The sequence below is a fragment of the Podarcis raffonei genome, chromosome 2, assembly GCF_027172205.1.
Source record: "Podarcis raffonei isolate rPodRaf1 chromosome 2, rPodRaf1.pri, whole genome shotgun sequence".
In the NCBI taxonomy this organism is placed as follows: Eukaryota; Metazoa; Chordata; class Lepidosauria; order Squamata; family Lacertidae; genus Podarcis; species Podarcis raffonei.
This window is the reverse complement of record NC_070603.1, coordinates 35,872,374-35,890,887: the sequence shown is the minus strand read 5'-3', so window position 1 is coordinate 35,890,887 and position 18,514 is coordinate 35,872,374. Positions and strand designations below refer to the sequence as shown.

The 18,514-nt window shown below is 41.8% G+C and overlaps 2 protein-coding genes across 3 annotated transcripts in view; one reads left to right on the top strand and one right to left on the bottom strand.

Moving 5' to 3' along the window:
• UNK (unk zinc finger) overlaps positions 1–11,835 on the bottom strand; it is a 48,906-nt gene extending 37,071 nt beyond the window's left edge. The window contains exon 1 of one of the 2 annotated variants that reach the window (XM_053375941.1): positions 11,549–11,835. In XM_053375941.1, the coding sequence (XP_053231916.1) occupies positions 11,549–11,646 (98 nt within the window). In that variant the 5' untranslated portion in view covers positions 11,647–11,835. The remainder of the gene's footprint in view (positions 1–11,548) is intronic. The other variant, XM_053375940.1, reaches the window with a different exon arrangement.
• Positions 11,836–16,690: 4,855 nt separating this feature from the next.
• Positions 16,691–17,858, top strand: LOC128407519 (histone H3.3A). The gene is made up of 3 exons (XM_053375994.1): positions 16,691–16,838; positions 17,107–17,260; positions 17,377–17,858. The coding sequence occupies exons 1-3, from the start codon at positions 16,711–16,713 to the stop codon at positions 17,503–17,505; spliced, it is 411 nt and encodes a 136-aa protein (XP_053231969.1). The 5' UTR covers positions 16,691–16,710; the 3' UTR covers positions 17,506–17,858.
• Positions 17,859–18,514: the final 656 nt, after the last annotated feature.

Here is an 18,514-nt window from a genome sequence, read left to right as displayed (position 1 = left end):
CCCCACCCTTATAGTGATGTTTCAGTTACATCTTTATGATGTTTCCAGGTCACTTCCAGGTTTGGTGCAATGCCAAACACAGTTGCACACATATTAAACATGCAGAAATGAGGGGTTGCCTGGGTATGTTAACAGCTCTCCCACTTAACACAACTAAAGATTGTAAAAGGGCAAAATAGCATGGGAAGGTAAAATATCAGGGGGGTTTTAAACTCTCTGACCAAGATGTTTAACATGCTTTTTCAAATGTTTTGTGAAATAAGACAAGTGAAGCATCTTCATATATCCAAAGAATGTAGTTAATGATAACATTCCCTGCCCAGGCATGATGTCCAAATGAGTGGTGGCAGTTAATATTGGAAGAGCCTGGTTGGATTCATTTCTAAACTAGCTTCATACCTGTTAAGTTTTTTTGTTTTTGTTTTTACACAGAAGCAGCCTTGGTTGCCCTGATGCATACTTATGCTGGGAAGAACGTCAGTTGCTAGATTGATACAGGACCTGATACAGCCCCCCACCCCAGAGATTTTTTCTGCCTTTCAGTACTCCAACACTTCTAAAATAGAATCAGTGCTGGGTAATAACTTCATTGCAAGAAATGGAACTCTGCCTGTGTCCCTAAGGACATCCTTGTCAAAGGAATCAACCCAAAGGAGAAGATATTGACCAACAGGTATTTATTTGCTTGACATGAAAATTCTCCTACAGATCATCATATATTTAAGCATCGTCTTAAGTTAAATTATTATTATACTGTGTGCAGCATTCATCCACTTTACTGGTGATCTGTTATTGTTGCAAAATTAATTATAAGCCCTGTAACTGATGTACATTAATAATTGCAACAATCTTATAAGTATTGTGACAATGTAAATGTAATGCTGCACTAAATTAAATTCCTGTCCTAACTTCAAGGAGGCATTAAATCTGATCACCAAGTCACCAGAGTTCATTTCACTACTGATCAAGAAACACAAGTAAAAAAAGATAATGACCCTTATATGGAATTATTTCAAGAACTTAAAATGGAATTCTTGATCCTAAGAGATTTCTGGAAACATCGAAATCACAGCCATGACATCTAGCCAAATCACAATACAATGTTACAAAACGGAATTGAGACCAAACAAGAAATTACATGGCAGATACATGCAACAATCTCATGATAGTTTTGTAATGAAAAGCAGCTGTAGGAAGTTGTGAACTTGAGTGGAAGAGTTCTGTCCCCCACCCCACCCCCCAGAGAAAAATAGCAGAGGGAGTGTTGAAGGAAAAGGTTTAAGCCGGCACCTTTCCCCAAAGTATTCCTCCTCACAACCTTTTGTGGCTACTTTTAATTATTTTCTTTTTAAAGGTCAAGGCTCAAGGGATCATTACATTTATTTGCGGAACCTCATGTCAGCTAATAGGAGCTGATCTGCTATGCAGCCTATAGTATGGCCTACAGAGGGCAGCTTTGAATGCTTATTTGGTCGAGATTTTGTTGGTTTGGGTATTAAAAGATGCTTGGGGCTATGAAGTTCCTGCTAATGACTAAGAAGCTGATACTTGAAAGAAACTCTCAGTAATACAGGGTCCTTTTACAAGTATAATAATTTTTTACCAGCAAGTACAGTATTACATACCTAACCAAGCTTCACAAAATAGACACACACTTCATATTCTGCATTCATTGCCTTGCACTCATACACTATGCATCTTATATTTTGTCCTCATTCATATTTCTTGCAGCTTAATCCTGAATTTGATTATTTAGAATTACAGGTTTACTTTTTAAACTAAAAGAGGCAGGTGTACTTCCTTTCAAGGATGCTCAACCATTAGAGAAACTTGTCCCGTCCCCCCAATGAATAGAGTAAGTAACATACTGTGAATAGGTTTGAATCTACAAACAGGGATATATTTATAACAGCTTTACAAGATTAGAAAAGAATAAATTGAAAGAACTCTTACATGAATAAAATACCATATTAATTTCTTATAAAACAAGTTCATTTGAAAGATACTGGCACATGTAAGACTTAATATGAAGTAGAGCGCAGGAAATATTAGCCCGCAAACACATTTTCAACACCATGCTCCTACAGCCAGGAAATCCACAATCAGAATGATATTACCATTAATTCACCTCTGAGAAAGCACGATCAGCCCACACAAGTCTGGTTACTTAGCTTTTCCTTTCAGGAATGCTTCGTTTTCACACTAGCTAGGCTGGGTGTCATTTAGCGTCTGTCCATACAAATGACAATTATTCCAATGTGTCCACACCAGTATCTGGTCCTAGGGCTCCTTGCATGCTCACTTACAGAAAGAGCTGTGTTATGGATGGGTTGCCCATTTATTTTAGGGGAGGTGGCAGTCCTTGCATCAATTCCCTCTCCTCATAAGAAATCTGAATGAAATGCTGTGTTGTGATAAGGACACTGGGTCAGGTTAACTATGGTTTGGTGTGTAACAAGCAGTTCTCAAAGCAGAGTACAATAAAACCATAAAACACTAAGAAATGTGGGTGGCCAAGGAGTATGAGATTTGTCATGGGGGGGCAGAGCTACAGTTGGATGGGAAACTGTCCAAATTCAGGTGAACACATTGTGCCATTCAGGAAAGTCCCTGGACACCCTGGCTTTTTGGGTGGGTGTAGGGGAGAAGGAAAGATAGGCTGCACTGCAAGCAACCTCTTGCTTCTGCAACCTGTGTATACACAGACTATGTTTTATAAAACAATAAATACAGCAGAAAGAAAAAATATCAAATTAAAGATCAAATGTTCGCCTAAACTTAAAGGCAAAAACTGCCTGTCTGCACAATCCAAGATTTCAGACCTGACACATCTCCCAATGGCAGGGATTTCTACAAGCCCAGGACCATGAGGAAGTATATAAACTGGAGGATAGCTGTACCTCTGGTAACAGTGAAAACCATAACAAGGTTTCACTAGATTGGTGCTGTGTATCTGATACAGTAAGAAAACTGTATACAGTGGTGCCCCGCAAGACGAATGCCTCGCAAGACGAAAAACTCGCTAGACGAAAGGGTTTTCCGTTTTTTGAGTCGTTCTGCAAGACGAATTTCCCTATGGGCTTGCGAGTTTGTTTCCTTTTTCTTAAAGCCGCTAAGCCGTTAATAGCCGCTAAGCCGCTAATAGCTGTGCTTCGCAAGACGAAAAAACCGCAAGACGAAGAGACTCGCGGAATGGTTTAATTTCGTCTTGCGAGGCACCACTGTACACCCAAACAAAAGAAAACCATGTCTGCAAATATGGAGACTGTAATAAGTTATGCCTTTTTTAAAGGAAACATTTACAAATATTAAAGAAATGCAATCTGTCAGTATCATTTAAATATTTACTGAAGATTTAAGGTTACAGATCTATGCACACTAACCTGGCAATAAGCTCTATTATACACAGTGAGAACTCATTTCTGAACAAAAATGCATAGGATTGTTCTGTTAACTTGGCCCTTATATTGCTTGACTCCTTAAAGATGGTCTCCTTGGGTGCCTTTCTGGCGGAAATATGAGAAGCAAATGTTACCAATTAATTAAATAACAATCTGGCATTCAAACTAACTGTTAAAGTATCATCAACTTAACTAACAGAAAAACTAATGTACTTGGAATCATTAAAAGCCAACTATGGCTCACTGGGAATGTATCCTGCCAGTTTTAAAAGATCTTCAGTGACTATTGATTCATTTCTGAGCCCAGTTCAAGACACTGGTTTTGATCTTTAAAGCCCCTGACAGCTTGGAACTCAGGTACCTTAAGGGCTCCCTACTCCTGAAACAATGTGTCTGATTGGTAAGATGTTTCTATTCCACTGCCCTCTGTAGAGTGCCCCTACTAGGAGAGATGAGGCAGATGTCAACACAGGAGAGGGCTTTTTCATCTGTGGTGTCCTGAATGCAGAATGCATTTAAAGATGCAGTAGGTGTCAATGCTGCTTGCATCCAAGTGAATAAATCTAAGTGGATCATTTTCAATGTGACTGCTTTTGAATGTGCATCTCCATTAACATTCTGGCACAACCAGTCATTTTTTAAAATGAATATTTTCTTTCCTAACACACCTGATCACTTGCTTTCACTTCCTTTGAATACAGCTTTGTCAATTGGTCATAAGAAATGCTTATTTTGCTTCAGTCTAACATATTCCAAGGTATAATTTCCACACACAGGTGAAAATCCAATGATTCTTGGGTTTAACTTTCAAATCATGTGGAACTCACTGGTATTGCCTTGCACTATAACATCTTCACTTCAGGGAACATGTCAAACTGCAATCAAACTCTCAGTGACTCTACTTCTGAGTGTTGTTGGGGGGGAGGGGAAGTATTGGCATTAACAATGACACTGATTAGTCCCTTAAATAACTCATTTACAAAAATTAAGGAAAGTAGCTAAACAGAAGATGAAAACATTCAATAAGATGTTCACACAATGCCACAAATGTATAAAGCACTCATCTAACTGCTGTCATATGTAACAACTGCCATGACATTCTGTTATTTTGTAACATTTCTTGATTCTCTATCCCCACCCAACTCTGGGAAAACACACACACACACACACACACACACACACACACACACACAAAACACAGATTGCAAAATTGTAAAATTTTTCATATGACTATGTTTCTGGGGTCTTGAGAGCCAATAAAACATTTCAAGAACTACGTATTCTTAGTGCAATTATAAAATTGCAATTCAAAATAAGCATGTCCTTATATCTATTTCCAGTGAATGCTTCCCAATGCTACAGCCAAAACTCTGTAAACAGATTCCAGGTGCCACCTCAACTCCAGGAACAGGGAAGTATGTGAGCTATTTTGTCTTAGTATAAACCTTGTAAGGTAAAGGTAAAGGTACCCCTGCCCGTACGGGCCAGTCTTGACAGACTCTAGGGTTGTGCGCCCATCTCACTCAAGAGGCCGAGGGCCAGCGCTGTCCAGAGACACTTCCGGGTCACGTGGCCAGCGTGACAAAGCTGCATCTGGCGAGCCAGCGCAGCACACGGAACGCCGTTTACCTTCCCGCCAGTAAGCAGTCCCTATTTATCTACTTGCACCCGGGGGTGCTTTCGAACTGCTAGGTTGGCAGGCGCTGGGACCGAGCAACGGGAACGCACCCCGCCGCGGGGATTCGAACCGCCGACCTTTCGATCGGCAAGCCCTAGGCGCTGAGGCTTTTACCCACAGCGCCACCCGCGTCCCTTATAAACCTTGTAGCCTGCAGCCAACTCCTGAATAATCCCATTGACTTAATTAGATACTGCAGCCCTAGTGTGACAGATTCATAACAGAGTTAAGCCAAAGTACTTTGACTGAAAATGAAACCAAAAATGCTTCTCTGAGGAAAAAAATTAATTGCTAAAATCAACAGAATTTTCAGGTAACTGCCCCAAACAGGTTTCCCTATTAATCAGCAAGTTAATCAGCTTGACCATGTGTAAAAACAAGCTGCTACATTGCAAAAGTAAAACCACATCCAGTAATGGAGTAAGTTTTGCTCAGTTTGGTACAGAAACTACGCCTGAATCGGTCTGCTGTAGGTAGTCATGAGTTCTGTGTTCATAGTCCCCTGGCTAGAAGGAAACATGTTGCCAAGATCAAGATGCAAAATTCCAAAAACGCATTACTTAGAAATCTCACTGAAATCCTTTTAACACCAACACTGTTCTATTTGCTTATAAAAATAGACCACTAGTTAAGTGTTTTGCATGGGAATACTCAAGCAAATATTTCACATGATCATTTTACTATGAAAGGAGACAAACATACCATGCCAATAACTACATTTGATCTTCAGCTTCTTCAACACAATGAGTTTTGTTCACATGGAAATCTCACTGCTTTTCACGCTTATTACTCCTTATAGTTCTCGTCTAGTAAACTCTTACTGTCTCTTATTCAGGCTTTCCCTTTTAATAACTGCTCTTCAGACTGCAAGTGGAAGAGCTAATGGTTGACTGATAGAATTAATATGTCATACTCATTGCTTGAACTCTTGGGGTTAAATCACCTCAAGCAGACACGCCTTTGTTTATAACTTTATTGCAAATTTGTGGTGTTACAAAAAAGGAAGGCAAACTCAGGAGTGTATTGTGATTCTATGATTTCACTCACTTTCTTGCCTTGTTCACACATGACTTTAAACCAGTGGCTCCCATAGTGCGCAGTACAGCCCGCTGGGGTGGGTGGGATTACCTGGGAGGGGAGCTTAAAGGCATGGGGGCAGCAGGGAGGTGCTGGAGATGTAAATAACTATATGACTTCGAAAAACTGGTGTCACTGGATCAAGTTCATCACTACTTAAACGAAATACCGTAGTTTCCATTGCATTTTCAGTGAATATGCAATTAATGGTTATTGTTTTGATTTTTTTGTGTTATTGTATTCCTTAGTGGCTTGTGCAAACCACTATTCTGAATGCAGTGGGTGCTCGGGTTGCGAACATGATCCATGCGGGATGCACATTCACAACCCGCAGCGGCGCGTCTGCGCAGGTTGCGATTTGGAACCTCCGAAACCTGGAAGTAACCTGTTCCAGTGCTTCCGGGTTTCAGTGGTCCATAACCCAAAAAAACGCAACCTGAAGCATCTGTAACCCGAGGTATGACTGTACAGTAATGCTTTTTATACAGAAGGGTAAGGTAGGAAGCCCTAGAGTTGATTTTATGCAACCAAGGGGACGGGGGCTCGAAAAAGTTTGGGAACCACTTCTTTAAACCATAGTTGAAACTTAACTGTGGTTTAAAACCCTTGATTATTTGGAGAGAAACAAGCCAACAGCCTAACTGACAAGAGGTTAAACAGATTTTCTAGTGGTCTAGGGATAAGTACCTTGCATAGCTTCTTGCTCCTCTCCACAATTAGAAGTCTAATGAATTTTATGAGAGCATAAAATGGCAAAACTGTTCCAAATAAATAAAAAAAACCAGCTTTAGTTGACACAAGATTTAGGTTTCCTTTCTACACATTTTAAAATAATAATATAAGTTCTGCGAAGTATACATAGCCTTGGTGACAAAGCACCAGTGCAAACTTACTTCTATGTAACAGAACTGGGATACACACAAGCACAAACCATAGTTTGCGAAAAATAATAATTGGGGGGGGGAGATGAACTATGATTTGCTTAAAATCAGGAAGGAAGTGTTGTGGCATGCAAGGGAAGGTGCCAGGGGCATGTGTGCCAGGGGCACGAGAGCAGTCTTTAGGCTTGTTTAAGTAACACCAAAACCATGGTTTAGCTTTGTATTTCAAGCAGCCCAATGCCTAAACATTTTATCTTTCTCACACAGCCACAATTTCTAGATTTGTGTTTTTTAAATGGCATACAAAAACTACTTTTACATTCCAGCAACAACCCCTTCATAATTATATTCCTGCCATTCTCAATACATTCCAACATCTTATAAAAGAGAGGAAATGTTGCTATCGTTTCAAGCCCAACTACTTTAACCAGTATAAGGTGTACAGCTGGTTAAGGACACAAGAACACACTCTATCTCTCTCCTTCTCTGGGTTGTTATTTTGCTTTACCCAATTATCAAAATTGGAAATTTACTTGCTTCTAATTTCCAAGATTAAAATCCCCCCCCAAAATTTAAAATCTCGAAGGCTTAAGAAAATGTGTATCTACCTCTAAAGAAGATACAGGTATGCTGTGGCTCCAGAAGTGGATCAGCATGTCTGAACTCAGTCATCTTAACCATGTTTCATTATGAGACAATTAGACATAAAAATGATAACTGATCATATTTAAGTGTCCCTAATATAATGTGGAAACCAGTGTTCAAAACTGTCATTGTTCTATGCGCATTTTGTGACACGGAATTTCATTAGCGTGAGCAGTTTCTGAGCTCTGAGCGCAGTACTGTGCCTAAGATTTCAGATTAAAACTGTAGAGTGGAAGGAAAGGAAGACTTTTTTCTGCCTCCCTACAGAGCCTAGGGCTTGCCGATCAGAAGGTCGGCAGTTCGAATCCCCACAATGGGGTGAGCTCCCGTTGTTCGGTCTCTGCTCCTGCCCACCTAGCAGTTCGAAAACACATCAAGTGCAAGTAGATAAATAGGTACCATTCCGGTGGGAAGGTAAACGGCGTTTCCGTGTGCTGCTCTGGTTCGCCAGAAGCAGCTTAGTCATGCTGGCCACATGACCCGGAAGCTGTACGCGCCAGTAAAGCGAGATGAGCGCGGCAACCCGAGTCATCCGCAACCGGACCTAATGGTCAGGGGTCCTTTTACCTTTTACTTCCAGCTACTCTCCGAAGACTAGAGAAGAGACCCTCTTAAGAATATTAAGGGGGTAGGCAGGGGAAGGACTAGATCATATGAAAAGTGAACATAATATTTTAGCTGCAGTTCATTAATTTTCAGCTTTGTATTCTTGTTATAAGACCCTGATGTTGGGAAAGATTGAGGGCACAAGGAGAGGGGGACGACAGAGAATGAGATGGTTGGACAGTGTTCTCGAAGCTGCCAGCATGAATTTGACCAAACTACGGGAGGCAGTGGAAGACAGGAGTGCCTGGCATGCTCTGGACCATGGGGTCACGAAGAGTTGGACACAACTAAACGACTAAACAACAACAATTCTTGTTATTAAAAAGTGTGCCTAGATACTCCATTGTTGTACCCGTAACCTAGGTTTAAGGTGCCATTTAGCTCCTAGCTTTCATATCTCAGTTTCTAACACTGTCAGTGGCTGTCAGTTTTTTTCTGGGGAAGGCAGATTCAAGCAACAATAATGTTTCTTCAGGGAGATATCTACATTCATCAGCGACTTGTATAGTAACGATTATCTCAGTTCTCAAAGTTTTCACTTTGCAAAGACAACTGTTTAATTCCTCACAGTGGATGAAGTCATAACACACTATTAAATACACATATTACTAATTACTTCATAAATATGCATGTAAGAAACAGTCCAGCAAGAAATTCCTTACACTTATAAGCAGACGTTAACTTATTAATAACTTCAGTACATTCAGCACACTTTAGTAACTTTTTGAGAGAAGGGATCAAGGACAGATTACAGTCAGCAGAACCAGAAGACACATGGTTCTCTCATTGCAAAAAAAAAAGCAAATAAATGCCAAAAATATAAGCAAATGAATGCAAATAAATGCCAAGCATTACATTCTGTGAACACAAATGCATTTGCTGCACTAAGGCTGCAATCTTAACCCTACTTACTCCTAGGTAAGCTCACACTTACTTCAGCATAAGTCCTGATTACTATAGTAAAATACGTGTGATCATGCAAAGAATAGACTGCATTTGAAACATCAATTTGCAAAGTCTACCAGCAAGTTTTGTCTGAGCAAATTTTTACAAGAAAACTGATTTTTAAACCTCACAGATGAGTTCAGTAAACTTTAAAATAATCAAAATGCACCCACAAGGCAAAAATGAAAACACACACCTATGAACTGTATTCCTGGTATCATTTATTTCACCATTTGATTTTGTGTGTGTGTTACAGTCATACTTGTAAACTAGGCCTGATATTAAAATTGGTTGAGTCCCAATTGACCAGTTATGTATCCAATTTATTTTACTGTTCAACTTTGCCTCCTGAAGCAGCGTACCACATTCTGGCTGGGAAGCCATTAATTTCAAAACTTATTAAATAAATGAGTATTTGCATGGAGCAGGTATACTGGAGCAAGCTACAGCAGCAGGATCTTCTGTGTTACAAGTAAGACAACTCTGCACTAACATTTGTTATCAGTTAAAACACAGTGACTGCTTGTAGCGGTATTACTAGCTCTGAAGCATTTTATTGATTTACAACATTTTTATTCCACTTCTCCATATCCTTGAGACAATTCACATGTCCAATCAGAAGTATGCCCTATTGAGTTCAATGGGTTTAGTCCAAGGAATGTAGGTACAGTGGTACCTCAGTTTACGAACTTAATCCGTTCCGGAATTCCGTTCTTAAACCGAAACCGTTCTTAAACCGAGGCACGCTTTACCTAATGAGGCCTCCCGCCACTGGTGCCCTTCCACCATTTGGATTCTGTTCTTAGACCAAGGTAAAGTTCGCAAACTGGGACATTACTTCCGGTTTTGCGGAGTTTGTAAACCGAACCGTTCTTAAACAGGACTGTTCTTAAACCGAGGTACCACTGTATAGGATTGCAGCCTAAGATACATGAAGGGTTGCACTTTCTTAGTTCTAACCTGACTGTACTTCATTTCTGGCCAATTCCATGCCATATATTAGCTTTGCATTATACCACAAGACACATACAGAAATGAAGGCTGTTTCTAGCGTAGTACCACTGTCCCAAAACACTATGCCAAGGTACTAGCATCCTTTGCGGATTTGCACCTGCAGTGCAATGCTACAGAGGTTGGTGATGTCACCAGTGGCACATAATTCACTGTCTGGTCCAAAATACCTGCATTTGCTTAGCCAGTTATTCACAGAATTAGGTCACAAGAGAATTTACCAGGATTTCTGAATGGAGTGAAAACAATACTTTCCTCACACAATTGCCACAGAACACTAACAGGCCGTTTATTTCAGAACTCAGTATCCCTTTGACATTTTTCTACCAAAGCATTTTGTACTACAGCGACTGAGAAAAAACACTATTTTCTGCTCTCTCTTTTGTTACCATTTCCCCCCTAGAATTATAGCAATTTACTATACATAACGTTTCTCCTGGGCTTGGCATCCTTTACTTCACAGAACACACACCACAGCTTCCCTTATTCTTGAAATTTTAACGGGGCATCTCCTGAGAGAAAGACAAACTAACCCAGTGCCAAGGAAGAACAGCAAAGAAAGTCAAAGCTCTGGCAAAGAGCAGCTTAGATTTTATGGGATGGTCCCTTTACTCTAGAAAAGACAGTTCGAAATAAGATAAAGGATGCCCTTATTTGTGTTTACCACAAGCCCACGGCCATTAACACGAGGTTAGTACTTGAGAAAGAAAGAAAGCGAAGATTATATATAAACATAGTAAACTAAACCACTTGTTTTTCCAACATTTGACTTCACAACCGTCCTACTTGGCGGCATGGAAAGACGCATTACCGTTTTACTAAGCGGAAGAAGGCAGAGCCGAGAGAGAGAGACACTACCAAGTACAAAACAGATGATTTGGGGAAAGGGGGGCGAGGAAGATTAAAAGAGGTACCCACTACCCCCCTCAAGTCAACGTAAAGGGGGTGCGCGAGCCGCAACGCATCATGGGTATCGCGCGCCTCAGCTTGTGGGGTGTGTGTATTATGGATGTGGGGTTGTTCTTGCGCGCGCACTCGCGCGCGGGAACGGAAAAGCGCGCGGCGGGGGGGGGTGCCAGCTCCCGCCCCGCCCCCTCCCACTCAGGCGAAATTCCACCGGCCCAGGCCGGCCACGACCGGTTCCAGCCGGTTCCGGGCGGGCGGTTGGCTTCCGTGCGCGCGAGCCGCACGCTGCCCGCTGACGTCAGGCGTGTGTGGCGCGCGGGCGGGTGCCGGGCGGAGGGGTGCGGCGGCGGCGGTCGCAGCAGCAGTAAGTGGCGGCTGCGGGTGTTCTCGCTACGTACGTGTAGTGCTGCGGCTTCTCGGGCTGCGCCTGGAGCGCGCTGGCGGGCGCCACCGGCCCGGTCGCGGGAGGCCCGGTCGCTACCGGGCCCTTCGACATGCTCCTGCCTTCCACTCCCTCCGCCGCCGCCCGCTACCACCGAGGAGGAGAGCTTTATTATTCACTCTGCGCGGTCCGCACGGAGACCGCAATGCGCAGGCGCTGCCGCCGCCATTACCGCCCCGGGTTACCCAAAGCATGCTGGGGCTTGTAGTCCCGGTGATGGCGGAAAGTCCCCCTTTTCTTCTACTGGGCTTCCGGCCAGTGAAACTACAACTTCCAGGGGTGCCCTGCGCTCGCTGCCCCGGATTGTGCAACAGCGCGGGGTTTCATAGGAGTTGTAGTTCGGATGAGTTCCTCCATGGATTGCTATCAAGCGGATCTAAGTAGAAGCAGCGCTATGCAAGCCTCGAAGCGTTTTGAACAATTTAGCCGCACGTAAAACGGATACAGCCCGATCCAAACGATGTTCACTTGGAAGCAAATGTCAGCAAGCGCAGATGAAGGAGTTTGTGCACTAGTTCTTCTGGTAAAGAACTGTAGGATGTTTATATAGTTTTAAGATGGCAAATCAGTACTGTATGCAATTCTGGTTGACAACGACAGCTTCTATAGTGAAAGAAAATCGGGGCTTTAAAACAGTTGATTAGACGAAATCCTCATAGAATGTTTTGCTATCATTAGAACAGGATGAGCTATTTCTGCTGTTGTGAGGTGTCTGAGTAAATATAATAGTTTGTCAGAAACTATGCCACTTAACTATAAAATGGTTAAAGCTTTACAGTAATAACTAGATATGTATAGCCATTGTTAATGCAATGACTTTATTGCACATAAATTTATTTACATAGAACATTTCAGAAGACAAGGTGCTTTACAATTCCTCTTTCAGTTGTATAGTTGGCATGGGTCAAATCATATGCAGTACTGAGTATAGTGGTACCTCGGGTTAAGAACTTAATTCGTTCTGGAGGTCTGTTCTTAACCTGAAACTGTTCTTAACCTGAAGCACAACTTTAGCTAATGGGGCCTCCTGCTGCCACTGCGCCGCCGCTACACGATTTCTGTTCTCATCCTGAAGCAAAGTTCTTAACCCGAGGTAATACTTCTGGGTTAGCGGAGTCTGTAACCTGAAGCGTATGTAACCTGAAGCGTATGTAACCCGAGGTACCACTGTATCTCCCTTCTTAGGTATATTATGGTGGTTTCTATGCAGCACACTGCTTTGTATGTTGGCTTGAAAGTGATCCATACACTGTTTAGTACGGCTTAAAGTTTACATAGGACTGAAGTCTTATGCTCCCAGACTTTTACAATATTTATTCAGAAATGAAGCCATTTGGACTAATTTCCAAGTAAACTTTTGGGCTGAACATGCCTTTTAAACTTTCTTTAGAAGGGTTGGAGTCTCCCCTCCCCCCCCCACACTTTTAGGCTCTTTATGGCAATATTTCAGGTACAATGTTGCATCTTGTTAGTGTTACATATGGTGGTGAGAGTAGGCTTTCGTCTTGCTTATCCTTTAACATCTGGAGTCAAGGAGTGAACACGAGGACTGGAATACTCAGTTATTGCCCAGTTTGAAACTGGTTATGGCCAAAGACACAGCTTAATCCTATCTCCTATTGTATTTGTGATGCAAGCACAGGCTGACACCACAACATGTGAGTTCCCAGAGAGATCACAGGTGCTACATTCTTCCCTGGTCCTCCTATTGCTCCGGGCTAAGCCATGGCTCGGCCTAGCCTAGCAGTGTCCTCCAAAGCCAGAACCACGGTTTGTCTAGAGCAAGACAAACCATGAGCCCAGGTTCAGACATAGTAAGCCAAACCATGGCTTAGCTGATGGTAGTATGGCAGGAGGACGACCAGGAAAGCAGCACAGCAGCCCCAATCCCCTCCAGGAACTTACACATTTACACAAAGCCATGTAAACTATGTTAGTGTGGAAATCAACTAGGACAGAAAGGTGCTTGCCCTTAAAAGCAAATGGGAAATTGCTTTGATTCAGTTCTTAAACAGGGCAAAGCTATACTGGAGTTAGAAGCCAAAGATATCCTGGACTGGTGGGATACAAGGAATTGATTGCCTCTCTCCCCATGTTATAATGCTTCTGTTATTGGTAAGGCCTATGCTTCTTTGAACGTAAGCAGCATTGATGAATGATAGTGCTATTTGAGTGAAAGATTGCCCTTGTGTGATGCTGGGATCTCTGAACCAAGTCTTGTGCTATCAGCAGCAAATCATAAGATTATGGCTGGGTGTTGGTAGAATAGTTTCATCGCAATACGATTTTCTTAGACATATTCTTACTGATAGGTGTGAAAGACAGACTTACTAATCTTATACAGTATGTTGAAAGTCTCCCACCTCCGCTAGTTAACTTATTTGTATGTCTCACTCTTTATGTGTATAGGTTTTATAACAACCAAGTGGTTTTGTTAAATAAATAAATATCACAAATCTCCAGTCATTAGTCCTACTCCTGCTGACTTCAATTTAGTTCATTTGATCTAATACACAGATGCTATGAGGAACCCAATAAATCATTTATTGCATTGTTATTATCATTAAGGGGGACATACCTATGTGTCCAGTTTGTCTCATTGTGGACTGACCAAATAAGTATACCATGGCAAAGAAATGGAGGTAAGTTAAAGGTATTCAATATAACAATAATTAGTATTTGATTGTGCAATCAATTTATAAGCACTTAGACATTTTTTCTAATGGGAAGGGGTGTGGCAGTGCCGTGGTGTCTGTTCTGTGAAACTTGGGTGTTCTAACACCACAGTAATATATATGTTTACTGAGAAGTCCCACAAAGCTCAATAGTGTTTACTCCCAGGAAAGTGATTATAGTACATACACTGCAACTAAATAAAAATAAGTACACAAAAGTACAACTATTTTCTATGTTTGATGTTCAGTAACAAAATATAGTGCTTAAAATGAACAGCATTTGGTCACACCTGTTTGGAAATGCAAATGTTGTGCATCTTCATGCCACACGTATTAGTAATCTTTATCACTGTAATAAAATTTCTGTGAGCCAGTGGAGGAGCAAGATTTCATAAGGTGTGCAGTATATGTCCCATTGTTTATATCTTCAATTTCATCTTGATTACACATATAATGTAATTTCAGCACTGAGTGTGAAACAGTTTTGAGATGTGTCTTCCTTTCAACAGAAATGCCCAAGCTAGTAAAGATTATGTAATTGGTTTTGCTGGATCTGAAGTCATTTTCAAACCTTACCAACAGAGTCTGTCTTTTTCGGTACTATTACCTTATAGAACACTATGATTAGAAAGAATAATAGACTTGTCAAATTTGCATCCTGTTAAATACTAGAACTGTAGGGTTAATTAATGTAATCATTAGCTATTGTGTGATCAGTAATACATGAATTTAGAGAATGCAATACCTGTGCTTTAATAGAATCAGGTATATTGCTTTTACTTAGGATGCACTTCATATATAAGATGTATAAGAAAATATGTCAATAGTTTTGTACATATCAGTAGTCTATACTTCTCATTGCATTTCACACCAGACTGCAGTATTAGGCCCTCATCCTAGAAGCTGCAGGGAGTTTCTATAAAGAAGCTAAAATCACTTAACATAATGTGTATTTGCTAACTAGGAACTTTTCATGTTTTAAATGTTTTGTTTTGTAAATATGTATGTGTTACTTATTGCAGGTATTTATTTGATCATGCAAGCCAGCTAGAGTACCAAATAGAGTAATAGTTTTCCTACCAAAGTATTTGTATTTTACCCACTAGATTTGATTAAGAAATATTTGTCTTCTATATACTGTTAAATTGAAAAAAATATAAAATTTCTAACCTTAGTTTATTTGAGTTATGATTATGTGACGGGTATTTTAAAGGGGCGTTTTAAGCTGTGTTTGTGTTCTGTGCAATACTGTTTAATAAATAATCCGTGTTCAGTGCAATATTGTTTAGAAAATAATTATTGACTTATGTTTGAAGTTTCCTTTATTCGTACCACTTGGTCTGACGCTAAACAGTCAGATATATTCAAATACGACTGCAACCTTCCTACCTGGCTTTACCATTTTCCCTCCTACGATAATTTATGTGGCAGTATTTCCTCCTGTTTACCCGCCTCATTCAGTCTGGGACACTCCAAACGGACAGCTTTTCTTTCCCATTGACTTTCCATTGTGGAGCTTTGCAACAAAAAGTAGGATCCAAACTATGTTCTCTGCCGGCCAATCACAACCTTCTCCTGGGCTCCAATTCCGATTGGTCTGCTTCAGCTCACGATATCCAATCGGAGTGCAGCTTTAGCAACCAATCGGCTGTCGAGGTTTCATCCAATCACGGCCGAGATTCGGGGAAACGGCCTTTGTGTCAGTTAACGTCACGGCGCCAACGGAGGTAGACGCCAATGGCTCCGTGCGCTGCGTGTCTGTATTGTGAGGTCATGACGTTCTCGGCCCCCTCCCTCTATAAATACAGTGTCCCCGCGCCGGGGAGGGGACAGTTGCGGGCTCGTTGAGGAAGGAGTAGGACGTGTACCTTGCGGCTGGTAAGAGCGGAAGTGTTTTTAAAGGCTCCGTTCCTGAAAGTGGTGAGTTTCTGCTTAGGGCGGCCGGAGAGGGGGGTGGTGGGTGGGGGCGGGGAAGGTGGACGTGTATTTCTCGTATTTTGGGCCGTGTTTCGGGAGTGGTGGGGGAGGGGTGGTGAAGGCCGCTTTGTTTCGCTTCGCCCGCGGTGTGTGTGTGGGGGGGATGAGATAGTCCGATAGTCGTAGTCATGGCAACGTAACTACCGGCGGGGGTGGAATGGAGCGGAAAAGTGGCTTCGGTTCTACTACTACCGCGCGTGGGCGGGAGGCAGCGTGACTCCTCGTTCCTATTCCCCGGGGAATGTCCTCCATTGGCCGCCGCGGAGGGAGCAGCGCCCAGACATCTGCTACTAGTCTTGCGCTGCGGTTCCTCCGAAGAGTGGCAGGGAGGGAGGAGGTTAGTGGAAACTGGCACGAAGTGGTAGGGAAAACACTAAAGAGTCAGAAGGGAGGGTGTTAGGGCTAGCGCTTCCGTTGCTAACCTCTCGTTTGCTTTTTCCTCCTAGTAAAAAAAAAGTAAAGGGAAATGGCCCGTACCAAGCAGACTGCCCGTAAGTCCACCGGTGGCAAAGCTCCACGTAAACAGCTGGCTACCAAAGCTGCTCGAAAAAGCGCTCCCTCTACTGGTGGAGTCAAGAAACCTCATCGCTACAGGTAATTAAAGGGGGGAGGGAATAAGAACATCTGCCTTTTTTAAAAAAAACAGCAGTGAATTCCGGAAAGCAGGCCGGGGTTCATATCTACACACTTAAGAGATGATAAGGGCTGTATTGACAGTACCTTAAAGTACTGGTTTAGGGAAGTGGTTGCCCACTTCACAGCACACTTTTCGCTGTTTTCAGGAATGCTTCTCTGCTGGCAAGATCTGAATTTAGATATTGCAGCTTGGGGCCTTGTTCACACTATTCTACTAATTTTGTAGGCCTGGTACTGTGGCGCTGCGAGAGATTCGTCGTTACCAAAAGTCCACGGAACTTTTGATTCGCAAGCTTCCATTCCAGAGGCTGGTAAGGGAGATTGCTCAAGACTTCAAGACAGACTTGAGGTTCCAGAGTGCAGCCATTGGTGCTCTGCAGGTATGAATGTGTTAATAGTTACTTTTAACCAGGTATGCTGTGGGGGAATGGGGAAAAGGGCTAATTACGTGTACCAGTTCATGGTTTCTAACACTGTCTGTCTTGTTTTAAAACAGGAGGCTAGTGAAGCATATCTGGTGGGTCTCTTTGAAGACACGAACCTGTGTGCCATCCATGCCAAGAGAGTCACCATCATGCCCAAAGACATCCAGTTGGCTCGTAGGATACGGGGGGAGAGGGCTTAAGAGGAGGCAGTTTTTATGGTGTTTTGTAGTAAATTCTGTAAAATACTTTGGTTTCAATTTGTGACTTTTTTTGTATGAAATTGTTTATAATATGTTACATTTGTACTTAAGTCATTCCATCTTTCACTCAGGATGAATGCTAAAAGTGACTGTTCACATAAAAACTCAGTGATGTGAGCTTTGTTGCTCAACAGTGACAAGTTGCTAATATGCAGAAGGGATGGGTGATCTTTCTTGCTTTTCATGCATGTTTCTGTATGTTAATGACTTGTTGGGTAGCTAAAATTGTAAGGTACTAGAATTGATATAAATGTGTACAGGGTCTTTTTGCAATAAAACTGGTTATAACTTGATCCAAGTGTTTAACAATTGGGGCTGCTAAGTCTGACCATACATCACTGTGATAGAATGTGGACTTTCAGAAGGGTAAAACTACAAGTCTTAACCACAGTGTAACTTACAGTTTCCTAAAAACGTAAACCTGGCAGCTATAGAATACACTATGTGCATTTATAATAGCTATTTTATATATTGTAGTGTCAACATTTTTAAATTAAATGTTTTACATTCACCCAAGGAGTCTTGTCATTGTTGTGGGGAAAGTAGTATTACGATTTTGTCTTATACTATCCCTGCTCAAATCAAGTTAAGCCTGTTCCTTGCTTGGTATGCAACTCCAATTACAGCAGAAGCTTGCTGTACTTATGTAACCTAGAGTGATTAAACGCTTGCTAATTTGGAAAATAGTTTTCCCCACTTCTAACTTATTAAATAAACAGAACACTGTCAGACTTGGTGTTTTTAGGCCTACTTTTAGTGATCAAAGTACTCAAGTGGTATAAATTTGGTCTTGAGTGTTAATATCCTATTCTTGCTGCCTTGGTTGGTTTCTTCATGTACCCTTTTTCTCTTACACTTTTGGGTTTGTTTTGAACCAGTTTGAGTGATCTCGCCATTTATATATTGAAATGCAGCTTCCATTTCTATAACCAAAGCAGACAATCAGGCT

Bases quoted from the DNA above. Each gene is read 5' to 3' on its own strand.
- LOC128407519 (XM_053375994.1), top strand. From the start codon at position 16,711: ATGGCCCGTACCAAGCAGACTGCCCGTAAGTCCACCGGTGGCAAAGCT. The intron at 16,839-17,106 runs GTAATTAAAGGG...CTAATTTTGTAG, and splicing joins AAGAAACCTCATCGCTACAG to GCCTGGTACTGTGGCGCTGC. The intron at 17,261-17,376 runs GTATGAATGTGT...GTTTTAAAACAG, and splicing joins CAGCCATTGGTGCTCTGCAG to GAGGCTAGTGAAGCATATCT.